The following is a 13,813-nucleotide window of genomic DNA, read 5'->3' on the forward strand; positions in this document are numbered from 1 at the left end:
GCTAAAACGCTCAGAGAGACTTCAAAGGGAAGGAAATTAATTTCCTTCCCTTTGAAGCCTCTCCGCCCTCCTCCACGTGATTGGAAGAGAAATGCTTTGCATTTCTCTTCCGATCGCGCTGAAAGCTGAGCTTCCAGCGCAATGGGAGGAGGCCTCTGTCACGGGGGGGGTGGAAGGGCATGGGGGGGAACCCTCTGGGCTCTGTGCCCAGGACGTAATGGTTACGTCTGGGCACACGAGCACTGTGCCTCAGGACGTAACCATTACGTCCTGGGCACAGAAGTGGTTATTAACCGTGCAACTAGCTAGGACAGTTGCAAATGGGGGCAGATCCTTCTCCATTGTGGCATTATAAAAGTGTGAAACTCTCTCCCAGCTGCCATTTGCTCAGAACCCATGTTAAATTCAATCAGAAAAGACATCAAACCTTGGCTTTTAACTAATAACTTTTACTTCTATCCTTTTAGGCTAATTATGTTCCCTGCTTTAGCACCAAACAGTTTAGTATAACTGCACTCTTCAAACAAATATAGCACAACATAACATCAGTTATATCTCCAGATCTGTGTAAAACGAAAGTGAGCGTAAATCAAAGACAATGGAGGCTAAGTATATTAAGAAAAAGGGAAACAGGAAGGCTGAATATTTCACTGGTAAATATATGCCATCAACTCAACCCAGGCATTTGCTTGGTACAGTAAATTATGTATTGGAAAATTTCAATAAGTCATCTCAAGTAAAAGTATGTGGACTCTCTTTTAGCATAACATCGATTAGTTAGTTTTTCACACAAATAAGGTAGATCTTTAAGGAACACACATGGCCATGTGGAATCTAAAAAGTAATTGAGCAACCAAAACAGAGGGATTTTGTTGCGCAGGGCAGTGGGATCGAAGTCTGCAGACATTAAATTAGCTAGATATTGCTGGGGGAGGGGAATAAGAAATCAAGGTCAAAGAGTATACTCACCAAAACACAATACAGTGGGAAATGTATAGCATTTGCAGTAAGCAGCAGTGTGTTGCAGTTGTAGGACTACTAATATATCCCTGATCGACCACCAACTCGCCGCATGGGAACAACTCAGCACATCAAACACATCCACTCTGATGAACACCATCCACTCAGGAGCACCCACTGCCCCCTGCCCCCACTGACTTGTCAACCTTGGAAGAGACAAGATCAGCCGCCAACTCACCACCATCTTCAATGCCACCTTCCCCGACGCCTGTAAACACTCAGAGGTCAGACCACATCTCAAGAAACTCTCGGCAGGCCCCAGCGAGCTCCAGAACTACTGTCTCATCTTGCTACTCCGGTTCCCCATCAAAGACCAGAAGGCGGCCATCAACCTCCAACTCACCCAACACCTTGCGAGAAACAACCTATTAGACCCTTCCCAATCAGGCTTCAGAGCCAACTACAGCACCAAGACAGCTCTGATCACCGCAACAGAAGAAATTCACACCCTACTGGACAGAAGAGAATCAGCCGTCCTGATCCTGCTAGACCTCTCTGTGGCCTTGGACACAGTATCCCACCACACATTCATCAATCGCCTATGCCAGATTTGGATCACAGATGAGACGCTCAAATGGATGGCATCCTTCCTCGCTGGACGCACCTAGAAATTCAGACTCACTCCTTTCACATCACAGACCAAGCACAACATTTGCAGCATTCCACAAGGCTCATCCCTCAGTCCTACCTTCTTCAACATCTACATGACACCACTCACGGATATTGTCAGAACGCACAACATCAACATCATCTCCTACACTGATACCCATCTCGTTCTTTCGCTCTCAGCCCACCCTACATCGTTGAAGACTAATTTTCACAACTGTATGAAGAACATCTGAGCCTGGATGAGGGACACCTGTGTTAAGCTCAAGATGGAAGTTCTCATCTTTGGCAAGCACACTGACCTATGGAACTACTCCTGGTGGCCATCAGAACTCGGACCCACCCCCATGCCAAAAGACCATGCCAGCAACCTCAGCAACATCCTGGACAGTGAACGATCCATAAAAATTAAAAAAATCAAGTCAACAATGTCTCCTTAGCCTGCTTTCACTCACTCTGCATGCTCCGCAAGATCTTCAAGTGGCTCCCAATCACATCATGAAAACAGTAACGCAGATCCTCATCACCAGCCGACTGGACTATTGGCAACGCACTCTATGCAGGCACCACCACCGAACTCATGCAAAAACTCAAGTCAATCCAGAACGCAGCAGCTAGACTGATCCTCAACCTACTCAAGAGAACTCACGTTACTCAGCACCTGAGGCACCTCAACTGGCTCCCAGTTCACAAGAGATGCTACTTCAAGCTCCTAATCCACGTCTTCAAAGCCCTCCATGACCGAGGACCCGCTTAAATGAACCACCGCCTGCACTTCCACCGGCCACCCAGGAATCTTTGCTCTGCACATCCCATAAAAATACCTCACATACACCGAACCCACACAGGAGGACTTCTCCCATCCCGCCACCAAAGCCTAGAACACTCTACCCCTCCACCTCCTCACCACTCCATCAATGACCAACTTCAGGAAGGGACTCAAGACCTGGCTTTTCAACTGAGATTGGCAGTAAGCGCCTGGATACCCTTTCAGCTGACAAGTAGCGCTCTACAGATTGACTGAATATAACTGTTTGGGCCTGGTAAAATTAAATTCTGTGCCTCCATCCACTGACCTTACAATTTGTTCCCACTTTGAAACATGTTTAATTGAAGAAATAGGCAGCAAGGGTATACTTCCAAGAGAGATGTCCAGCATGGTTTTCATTAACACATTTAGTGCAATTTATAAGCAGGTGGCTGATTTTGCATCCCAATAGTTGAACTGCCCCAGATGCTGAATTGTATTACAGCTCCTACCTCCCAGCCACCCACAGGTAGCTCTGCTGAGATGTGTGGCTCCTTTAATAGGGTTAAATCAGGCAGGACACTAACTGTGTGACATAGGGTGTCCCACAGTCCCCCTCTCTATGCTGTTGGTCAGGAGCCCTGATTGCAGAATGCTTCTCACTGAAACCAGGACCAGGGGAGTGCCCCACCTCACCTTTCCCAGTTGCAACAAGGCACACCCCATTCTTAACTGGATGGGGGAGGAAAGGATTTGTTTGCAATGACCTGGCTGTTCAGCACTGCTGCATGGCCCCATATTGGTGAGCTGGATGTGGGTCCCTGGTCAGCTGACCAGACTGCCCATGCCTAGGCTTGGCCCTGCGTGGGAGTCCACCAAAGCATAACTGGAGCTCTTCATCACAGAAACCCATCTCGAAGAGGGCACCTCCCCCCTATAGTGTATCTGTCTATCCATTTGTAATGGCACTTATGAGGCCACAATACTGAAAACAATTACTTCACAATAGTCATTGTATTACCTAAAAGGAGTTATGATTTTAGGGCTTTCCGAAGGACAGAATAGCAGGGACAGGTAGACTGTTCCTGCAATGAACAGGCTTGTCCTCCTTTAAACAAGAGTTTTACATGGAGAATACAAAGCACATTTTGTGTTGACTTAAGGATAGAGAGATCTTGTTTTGGTTTTTTATGGTCTGGCTTGACAGTGCAGCTGTCAGACCATTATGTGAGAATCACTAAAAAGGGGCTTTGCTTCCACTCACATTTTGAGAGCCAAGAATCCAAGTTTTGATTGGGCAGAGGTTGCTTGCTTCCACAAAACAGTGCTTTCCCTCCATACAGCTGTGATCATTTTGTTTATTTATCCAGTTGCCTGAGCTTGGACATTCAGGGGAATACATGACAGTGTAATGATATTAAAGGGCCTTAGATAACTAGATTATTTGTGATGTTTTTCTCTGGCAGCAGCACAGATGGAAGGAGGGCAGTCATTAACCTACAAGTTTTTTTTGTGTTTTTTTTAAAGTCTGGCTTGATAAGTCAACTGACCTTTAAACCCACACCAATATTAATTTACAGGTCTTTGCTTTCACACGAATACATGTCCATTGCCATGCTATCTACTGGCTATCCTTCACATTACCGTGCAACATTCCTTTAAAGCCGGACCTTTTGGCATAGCCAATGCTCGTTTGATGATTTATGCTGATATAGACTGCTCTCAATGGAAGTGCCATGATTATCTGCAGAAATTTTGTATGCTGGTTATTATACTTAGACCTGCACTGCGAGCTTTGGACATATTTAGCATCTTTTTCGTACTGCCACTTGTAAGCGATGAGTTCAGTGTCTGAGAAAAGTATATTATCTGAATCTTTTCAGGGCCCTCTTGATCATTCACATGAGAAAGATTGGCACCAGCTGAGACTTCCATTGTCTGGAGTTTCAGTTTCTGTCAAGTATTTATTTTCTAGAAATGCTTATAGGACACACTTGTATAAAAATTGATGGGTTGTGGAAGGTGATAACATTGCATTGTTCTCTATCTCAGGAGGTGAAGCGCTGTCTCTATGAAGCTGTGATTCGCTGTTACAGTTGGTAGTGACCGATGAGACTAGAAAGGTTTTCAATGGCAATTTCGTTCTTGCATTTTTACACCAACAAAGCAAGATTCAGGATAATTCTGCCCCATACTGGGAGACACTGAACCAATCTTCTGGCAATCGTGCATGTTTTTCCCCCAAAACCTTTAGTTTAATGCCGGCATTTCGGACCCTAAGTAAGTGACTGACTTGAGCTGCGGTAAGACCTGCAACAGAGATTTGAAATAATTAAATCCGGCATTAGTAGCGGAAACCACAACCAGTGCTTTGTGCAAGGTAACACCTGGTAATCATATTGTTGGTACTGGTGCTGAGTGCCACAGGTAAAAAACAAATGTTTTAGGTGAGGCAAGAATACATTTGTCCTAGTACGTCAGAAGTTGGGAGAGCGGTTAGGTTTGCTCTACCTTTGGCCAAGAAAGATCAAGGTCTGTTTTGCTGGTATTGAGTTTAAGGATGAGTTTTTCCTCACTGATACCAGGCCCAGTATAGACACCAATCCAATAGACAACAGTGGAGGGCTAGCAATGGAAATTACTTAGTCTCAGAATTGAATTCCTTGTTTGTTCATAATTTTCCATTTTCTCTGCCTTGTTCCTTTCCGTTTACCAACGACCCCACACAAGTCAGTCTTCGCCAATGCTCCCATGGACTAACTATCGGACTTTACGCTTGACCACCCAAACTTCTGTTTTAGAGAAATCTCCATCCTCGGTTTGATATACCAGCTCTGTATCACACTTGATGCCTCCTCTAAAACACACCTTTAATAAACATACCTTTAAAAAGGGAATACCGTAGACTGTTCCTATTCAATGGGGAAACTCACTGCAAGGTGCTTAAGCATACAAAATGCAAGAAAATACTTAATGCAAAAATATGGGGCTCCTCAGAAATTACTTGCTCTGTCTGCTGAGCCATGCAGAGGTGGCCAAGCCCATGGTCAAACTGGTGGTGCTAGAGGTACACATTGAGGTCCATTTAGTCAAGAGTTTCGGCTTGTAGCTTTGTCTTATTTTGTGTGTAACTTGTCGCTGCCACCCTCCTCTACCAGGTTGCCCTTTGAAGAAATGTTAAGTGAAGTTTGTTCTGCGCTAAATAAACTCCAATGGATCTTCAGAGTACAAGGTGTGAATACATAACTACAAGAAACCTGAACGAGTCTGTAGAAGCTTGAAAGTGAAGGAACCTTCCGCTGCTTCTGAAGATAGATTAAGGCAGTCGTGTGCCTCACAAGGCATTATAAGAGATGGACATCACTTCACAGTAAACAAAAGAAAGGCCCAGTTTAGAAATTCTCATATTCAAGAATATGCATGTTTATTCTTTTTACCAATTGTTGCATCAGTATTCTTTGCCTTTGTCCAAAAAGCATTTGTTGTATTTGGGCAAAAATACACACTATGACATTGTACCCAAAAATGAAAAAACCTACATTGGACCCGTAAGACCCATGAACACCTTTTCCTCATTTGCAACTCTTTCTTGAGTGTGTGTACAGGTTTTCAAGTGCTTGTTGCCCTGGTATGGGACTTTATCTGAAGACCTTTTTAGAACAGTTTTTCTCAGTCGCTCTGAAGCCATGTCCCACCAAATGGCATCTTATTGTGCAAGGCATAAGGCTTCACCCTAACAAATCCATATAATGTCCTATTTGTTTGTTAGCCCACTGAAGCCAACCACGAGGACTGCATCCCTCCAGTTAAACTGATCATCTTGTGAGCAATCTAAACCAGCAGATCAGTCACCTTGGGTAAGCTTTTATCCGCCTTGCTTTGGACTCCTGCTGATTTCAATGCTACTGTTTCTAAGGATGTGTGCAGCACGAGGATGGGAGTTTCTAAGACAGCTTGGTGCTAGATAAACTTCAGTAGACCAGAGAGCAACACCCTCATTGCTTCTCAGTTACCATACATAAGACGATGAAATCATGGGATAAAAATCATGACTCTATGGGGGCTGCTCCCACTAATGGAATGTGTGCTGCATCACTGAGGGTTGTCAGTGGTATCTGACAATAGGACAAGCGAGAGTCCGCAAACTTAGATCACTTATGAAAAGAGGTAACTTTTAAACTGGATAGAGAACCTGGACCAACTACAAGTAAGAGTGACGTGGCTGAGCACTAGAGGCAGAGTATAACAGAACACCTGAGACTGAACTCTAAGGGGTGGGCACTACTTGTCTAACCCAGAGATGAGAAACATGGATATGGTGGATGCAATTCAAAATATAAACTGAAGCTTTATTATTTTCCCAAATTCTGGTTAACTACAAATAGGAAGTTTAGTTCCCAAGTGACAGGGTTGCTTATCCTCACTCTGGTGAGAGCACAAGTCCTCTCGTTTATTCTGCGATACAGTCTCCCCGGGGCAGTGCCCTTACCAAACAGGGCATGCACCAATGGATGACCGAGGAGTCACTACATGTGCAATCTGCTTTCACCCAGACAACCTTGAGAAGAGTGAAGTACTTGATAACGGACTAGAGATGCTGGGGCTATGGCACAGGTATTAAAACAGCACATAGTGTGCCCCCAATTGTCGAGAGTTTTGTCTTTGCCTTTAAACCCATTCTGAGTGACGTGTACAACTGTAACTCTGAAGTGGCCTCCTTTAATTACACCCATGAGCTTACTTGACAGTGGTACCTCTTCACTACACGTAGAACTCGCTTCATCCATATGGAACCGCTCATCTTGAACTGGAGATGTACGAATTTTCCTACAAAGAGTTCAATTTTTTCTTTAGTTCTGAAACAGGTGCAGAGCAAATATATTTCTCACTCTCCCATGCAATGATCCTTACTTTAATCTGGGAGTTATTTCAAAGCTAGACCTATAGCTCCTCTGAATATTAGGCAATAGTTGATGATTTAGGCCTCCTCTGGCAACCTTAACTTGGTCACTGAAGCACTGGCTCCTACAGGAAAATGTGTCACCAACTCATAGTCAACAGCCTCACAAAGCAGGTCTTAGCAGAGCATGTCTTAGCAGAGCATGTCTTAGCAGAGCATGTCTTAGCAGAGCATGTCTTAGCAGAGCATGTCTTAGCAGAGCATGTCTTAGCAGAGCATGTCTTAGAGCCACTCACTGTCAGCTGGTCATTCTCAAAACACTCCCGGGCCTCTTCGTAGCTGCAGATCTCTTCATTACACTCTCGCTCCAGGTTGTCCGGGGTGAGGGCCTCCAGGTCCCAGTTGTTATAAAGGAGCCTGCGACCAAGAAAGTTGTGTGCAGATTCATCTCCCAGAAACACTAAGGAGAAAATAAGACGTTAGGGATTATTACTACGAAACATACTATATACATACGCACTTTTAGAATATTACAAGTAAATGCCAGTGCAGCACAGCCCATGTGGGGTCTTCATTCTCTTCATCTCTAGGAGGACCACCAATGTACCCTCTCCCTGGCTTAGTCTGTTTTCAGAAATGTGCAAACAGAACCACAACCCTCTGCAAATGGGGTCTGTGCTGTGTTCTTCCAGAGCACGCAGAAATACTGTATTATGTGCTGAAGTACTGGAGAAAAAGCTGCGTTGCATGCCCAAGGACAGTAGGAACCGACGCTGCGTGATGTCCCCTGGGGTCCGAGCGCGTTGTCTTGAATTTCCTAGAACACGAGGATGAGTTGTCTTGTGTTCTGCACCACACAAGGATGGCTTGTACTATGTGGCACGTAACAAGAGGAGAAGCTGCACTGCATGCCAGTGAACCGAGGATGAGTGTTTCCTGGGACACAAGATGCACTATGTGAGCAGGAAAATGTTGTGCTGTTTCCTGTTGCATTAGGATGAGCTGCACTGTGCACCCCAGTACAAGGTGATGACCTATACCACGTGCCACAGAACAAAAGGACAAGCTGCACTGCATGCCTGGAACCGAGGATGAGTGTTTCCTGGGACACAAGGATGAGATGCGTTGCACAGCCCAGAACCAAGTACACAATGATTATTTCTACTACGAGCCGCAGAACAAGCTGCACAGCATGACCCAGACACAGGTACAAGTTGCAGTGTGTAAAAGCCAGCGAGCAGCATATGTTTGCCTCGGTACATGAAGATGAGCTGTGCTATGAACTCGAGACCACAAGTACAGGGTGTAGTGTGCACCACAGTGCACACTGAAACTGTTTTTACTCCCCAAAGTCTATAAAGGTAAGCTTCTCTGTGAGCCCTATACATAGATGAGCTGCGCTGTGTTCCTGGATACGTGTCTGCCTTCTTCACAATCAAACACAACACAACACACCCCTAGACCGCTGTAAAATTAGGAAAGAGCAGTCTTCGACAAAAATAGCTTATCCTTTCAAAGCCGCTCTGCTGCCTCCCTATCACCTTCCTTCCACTGTCTTCCCCGTCACCTGGTTGCTCTGCTTGGATGGAGGCTCCCCGCAGCCTACGAGGCGTCAGGATGTGTGCAAAGCTCACTGCACAGGCCTGGAGCAGCAGGAGAGCCACCTCTGGCGTCCACCACCGCATTCCTGCTAACCTGCAAAGGAAAAAAACAATTGTAAGAAAGCCTCACTACAGAAGAAAGGGGGGAAGAGCACCACATCTTAAGACCTGTAGAAGGTCTTGCCAGAGGTAGCACTGCATTTGTTGGACCAGGGGAGGATGAGCAAGAAAAAGCCAATCTGTGCATACTAGATGGGAGGGCAAGAGACAGTACCAGCCAGAGGAGGCAGGAGATGGGATGGCACAACCTAAAGGAGACAAGGACAAGAGAAGACCAGGAGGAGGAAGGAAAGGGACAGCAGACACTGGAGGAGAACAGAAAGGATGAGAAAAAAGTACCACAAAACAGATCATGAGAAGGGGACAGCAAGAGAGAGCACCACCCGGAAGCGACAAGGAGAAAGTGACCGTGTCACCCGAAAGCAGGAAAATGGTGCACACTGATCAGCATGATCAGCATGATCACCACTACCACCACCACCACCACCACCACCACCACCACCACCACCATCACCACCATCCAGGAAACCAGGGTCAAAGGGTGGGGACAGATCACTCAGAGTAACTCAGGGGTACCATGAGTTGACTGGGGATGGAAAGCAGCAGCATCACCAACGAAAAGGAATGGGGATAGCAACAGCCCACTGGCATCAGGGGAATACCAGAGGGAGGACAGTAGAGGCAGCAGCAACACTAGCACCCAGTGATAACAGCGCGATTTACCGCATCCCAACAATCTGCAAAAAAGCAAGAAGGAAAGAGCGCCAGAATCTGTTGTGGATGAACCCTAAGACACCCAGTTACACCCCAACTCCCCCACCCATTCCAAACACACACAGTTGTTGCAATGAAAGGTTGCATGGTTACAAGAATACATTTAGAAAGCATGCTTTAATGTGAATCCAGTATAAGTGGAAATAGGTTTTCAGCATATATAAAACATAGCTTTTTTCCACTTCTATACAATTCCTGGTCCCAGTACTTAAGGCATTTCATTTAGACTGTTCAGAAGACTCTGGAAATGGTTAATGTTATCAAGGGTATCTGTGATGTTAATGGTATCGGCACTGTTTTCAGCAACGATGGTGACAGATCTTATACAGAGTTCCTACTGCTTCCTTGAAGAGGGATATTGGGACACCAAGAACTGGCCTGAGGCGCGTGCGCTTTCAGAGCTCTGGCATGGACATAACACAATGGAGAACAAAGCAGATTTGCAGGTTTTCGGTCTCCCACTGGGCTTGAACTATGCCTCAAGAGACACCGGCCATTTGGTAGTGACAACCCGCCCATCCCATGTGAACGTTAGGAGAGACGAGATGGATGTTACTCACAACAGTCCAGGATAAGGTCCCTATGGAGAAAGACATCTTCCTTTTAGGAAAGCCCAAGATACTCAACTGTCTGTCCATGTGCTAAATGTTAAATTAACAACTGCTGGAAGAGAAGGAAGCAGTCATCACCTTCCACTGACCCTATACCCAAAAGCTGTAAAGTTTAATCCGGCGCAGCCACACCTGCCAGGACTGAAAACACCAAATATGACTATCTAGTTTAGATAAATATAAATATTTACATCCTGCAGGAGAAATTTGAAGTGTAGGTGGAACAGTGAAGCCCAGCACTGGTAACTGCAGCTGAACATTTCAGAAAAAGAACATACGGATTGCTAGGGACGAGTTCAGCCTTGTTCATGTTCAGCGCCCTGAGAATATGCAGTATATACCAATATATTGATGCTGCCCCAGCTGTGTCAGTGAGCCTGCTGGAGGATAGAAGAAGCCAAGCATATACTAGAAGGGCAAAGAAGAGGTATAAAAACTGAATCTGCAACTGGACTCAGCAGATTGTGTGGTGGGGAATTCTTCTCCTTGAACAACGTCCGACCGATGGCTCCCTGTGGAAGCACCTGAAGAGGGATACTGATAATACAAACCTACCTACCTCTCAAAGAAAGTTGATGGACCATTCAAATCACAAAGACCAAAGATACCGACCACATGACCACGCTGGCCAGAGGGATCTAGATTACTAATTCCATTACAGTGTCTCAAGTCTCCATACATGAGTGGGATGGCGCAGGCCCATCGTGTGGAGCAGTAAAATCCACCTTCCAGATGACATGCTGTTCAAGGAATGAGGCAGACACTTGGCACTCAGCGATGTTGATGATTTAAGAGCAAGCTGAACTGCTGGCTGCCGGATTCATCTGAGAATTCCAAATTCTCTACATTTCTCAGATTGTGGTATGCCAAAAACGAATAACAAGGATATCCACTTTTATGTGGATTAATGTATGCTCAACAGACATATCAGTACTTGACACCCAGAATGGACAATATCTGTGACTGAGAGGCATCCAATGTTTCTCTATCATCAAAGCAAGCCGCTACTCCCAAATCTCGCAGATGGCCAAAAATAAAAATAACTTACAAGGTTATGGGTCATTTACGAGTAGATCAGAAGTAAAACCAACTGCTCAAAGACATTTACTGTGACTAAGTCTCAAAACAACTAAATCTAGAACCTTCACTTAAGGCAGATTAGAGAAGGGTTCTGACTTTTCTTACTTGGGATTAACTTCACATTGCTCTGGCAATTGAAGTTAGCTGCCATAGAAGGTTTCAGTGTTCAGAGGAACTAAGGCACTGCGTTTACATTTCCAGGAAGTTGGACACCAAACCACTGAACCACATGGTTAACACTTATTATAGTAAATGTGTTTGACCTGAGAGCTATGGGGTAGGCATTTGGGGCTGTTGTCATGCTACAATTCTAGGGCTTCATTATACCAGGTGGAATTAGGACTCGCATATCTAGAACACCACATTTAAGCTGCTCCACTATTGTTTTGAATTTCAATAAACACTAACATGGAAAAGGAGTTTTATTGCAAGATCATTTTGGACTGCTTGAGAGAAGATGGTTGTTTAAAAATACTATGGGTTAAATATATAATAATAACAACTGTGTTCTGACATTTGGAAAGGCGAGATAGATTTACACATCTCTGGATAGTTCAGACTGGACATTGTATGAGCTTGGACAAGTTGTTTTCAACGTTATTGTTTTTATGAATGTCACCCAAACAAAGTAAAATATGAATCGTGAATTGCCACAACATTTAAAATTAAAATGGACCCTAGCCATATTCGCAAATCTTCTTATGCTAGCTATATACTAAATAATTGAACAAAGTAAAAAGTATTATTATTTCAGAACATGCCGACAACTTGGCTTATCCTTTTGAATCTTATGCAACATGCAAATTATACTCTTCTTCATAAAAATAAAAAGGTCTTCTGCCAACTAATAAAACCAGATTTGCAATAAATAAAGAAATGTCTCCTCAGTTAAAACTATACAATTATATAGACCAGACTAAGTAAACCATTATCAACAGCTCATGATAAAAATGCTGATGTTCCAATCAGCTAATATAAAGTGCTTCTGTCAAATGCTAAAAGATATTACAAATGTTACCCTACAAGGCTCAGGTGCAATTGTATCTTAAGTGCTCAACCTTCTCACTCATTTTCCTTCTACTTTCATTAGGGAGTCAGTGTGCAAATGGGCTAATACAAAGTGCTTTTGTCTAATATTGTAGAGGCAGAGCTCAAAATGGTCTCAGACACTGGATTTTCACTTTCGTTTCCCCATTGCTGTTGTAAAGATGTGGTGTGCAAAGGGGCTATAAAGTGATTCTTAACACATAATAAAAGATATTATGCATGTCGCTCCTTCCATCCTAAATACCATAAGGTCCCCAATGCCGGATCTACCCATATGATACCTTCTACTGCAGAAAAAAGTACAGCCCTAAAAATGAAGTGTAATATTCTAATGTCCCAACCAGCACAACCCACAGTTTCATTAAGAAGGATGCCCTTCAGATGAGTTGAATCCGGTAACTTTCCAAGCGGAATAGATGTATGAAGCCACCTGGATGACAATATGCATCAAAATTAGCTCTGGAGCATAGGAACAGTGCATCACTGCAGTCTTATTTTGTATTTAGGAAAGGCGGGTCGTAGATAAAGCATCGTTGTATGCAAGGCGCCGGTGCAAAGTAGCCTAAAGTGCAAAATAGTTTTGTTACCTCTTCATTTAAAACTGCAAGTAATTAATCCTAAAGCTTTAATATAACAGTTATTATTATACACCTTTACTAGTAGTGTACCTAACCTAAACTTTAAGTACAATGACCTTTTCGTTTCAGGAAAGAACCAGTACATATATTATTCAAACTGAGCAGAGGGTTTAAAATTTTTAAATCGTTATATCAGTTTTCCCACCATTTTCGCTTGCACATTTAAGAGTCCATAATTCACTTTAATTTCTGGGCGGAAAATAGATATTGAATATGTCTAGGTCCCAAGAGTCACGGCAGATCCTTAGATGTTGATTATTCTGATAACCTCTGATGTTTCCCGGAGATGAACGGAGTCTCATAGAGCCCCAGATGGTCAGGCCTCCGTTTAGTCTACATTTGTCTTCTTTTACTGTTTGAACAGAGTAATGGTGAACATGTCTATTTCAATTTCAGTGAGCTCTCAAGGCTCTTGGAAGCAGCAGGTGCATTGTGTTTTAATGAAGGACAACCAATCTTAATCCTTGATTTTGAACCTCAAGCCAGTAATATTTCGACTTATAATTTGCCCCTGCTCACTACCTAAGCCAGCAGGGCTTGCTTCTTACAGAAGGAAGTTAGGAGACTTATGGGAGCCCCTTTGTTGTGCCGTCAGACTGAGCTGAAATAATTTGAGCTTCTTTGTACCAATCCATTCATAAGTTGATAGTGACCTTGGGATGGATTTTTATTCTTAAATTTTGATGGTTGTTTCCAAGACCACATGACTGCAGACTGATCAATGGATG

General features: G+C 44.0%; 1 protein-coding gene across 2 annotated transcripts in view; it reads right to left on the reverse strand.

Moving 5' to 3' along the window:
* PRRG2 (proline rich and Gla domain 2) overlaps positions 1-13,813 on the reverse strand; it is a 141,824-nt gene that overhangs the window by 57,156 nt on the left and 70,855 nt on the right. For both annotated transcript variants that reach the window (XM_069200980.1, XM_069200979.1), the window contains 2 exons: positions 8,842-8,969; positions 7,571-7,734 (listed from right to left, as the gene is read on the reverse strand). In XM_069200980.1, coding sequence (XP_069057081.1) covers positions 7,571-7,734; positions 8,842-8,959 — 282 coding nt within the window. In that variant the 5' untranslated portion in view covers positions 8,960-8,969. The remainder of the gene's footprint in view (positions 1-7,570; positions 7,735-8,841; positions 8,970-13,813) is intronic.

This window comes from Pleurodeles waltl, chromosome 7, assembly GCF_031143425.1.
Source record: "Pleurodeles waltl isolate 20211129_DDA chromosome 7, aPleWal1.hap1.20221129, whole genome shotgun sequence".
In the NCBI taxonomy this organism is placed as follows: Eukaryota; Metazoa; Chordata; class Amphibia; order Caudata; family Salamandridae; genus Pleurodeles; species Pleurodeles waltl.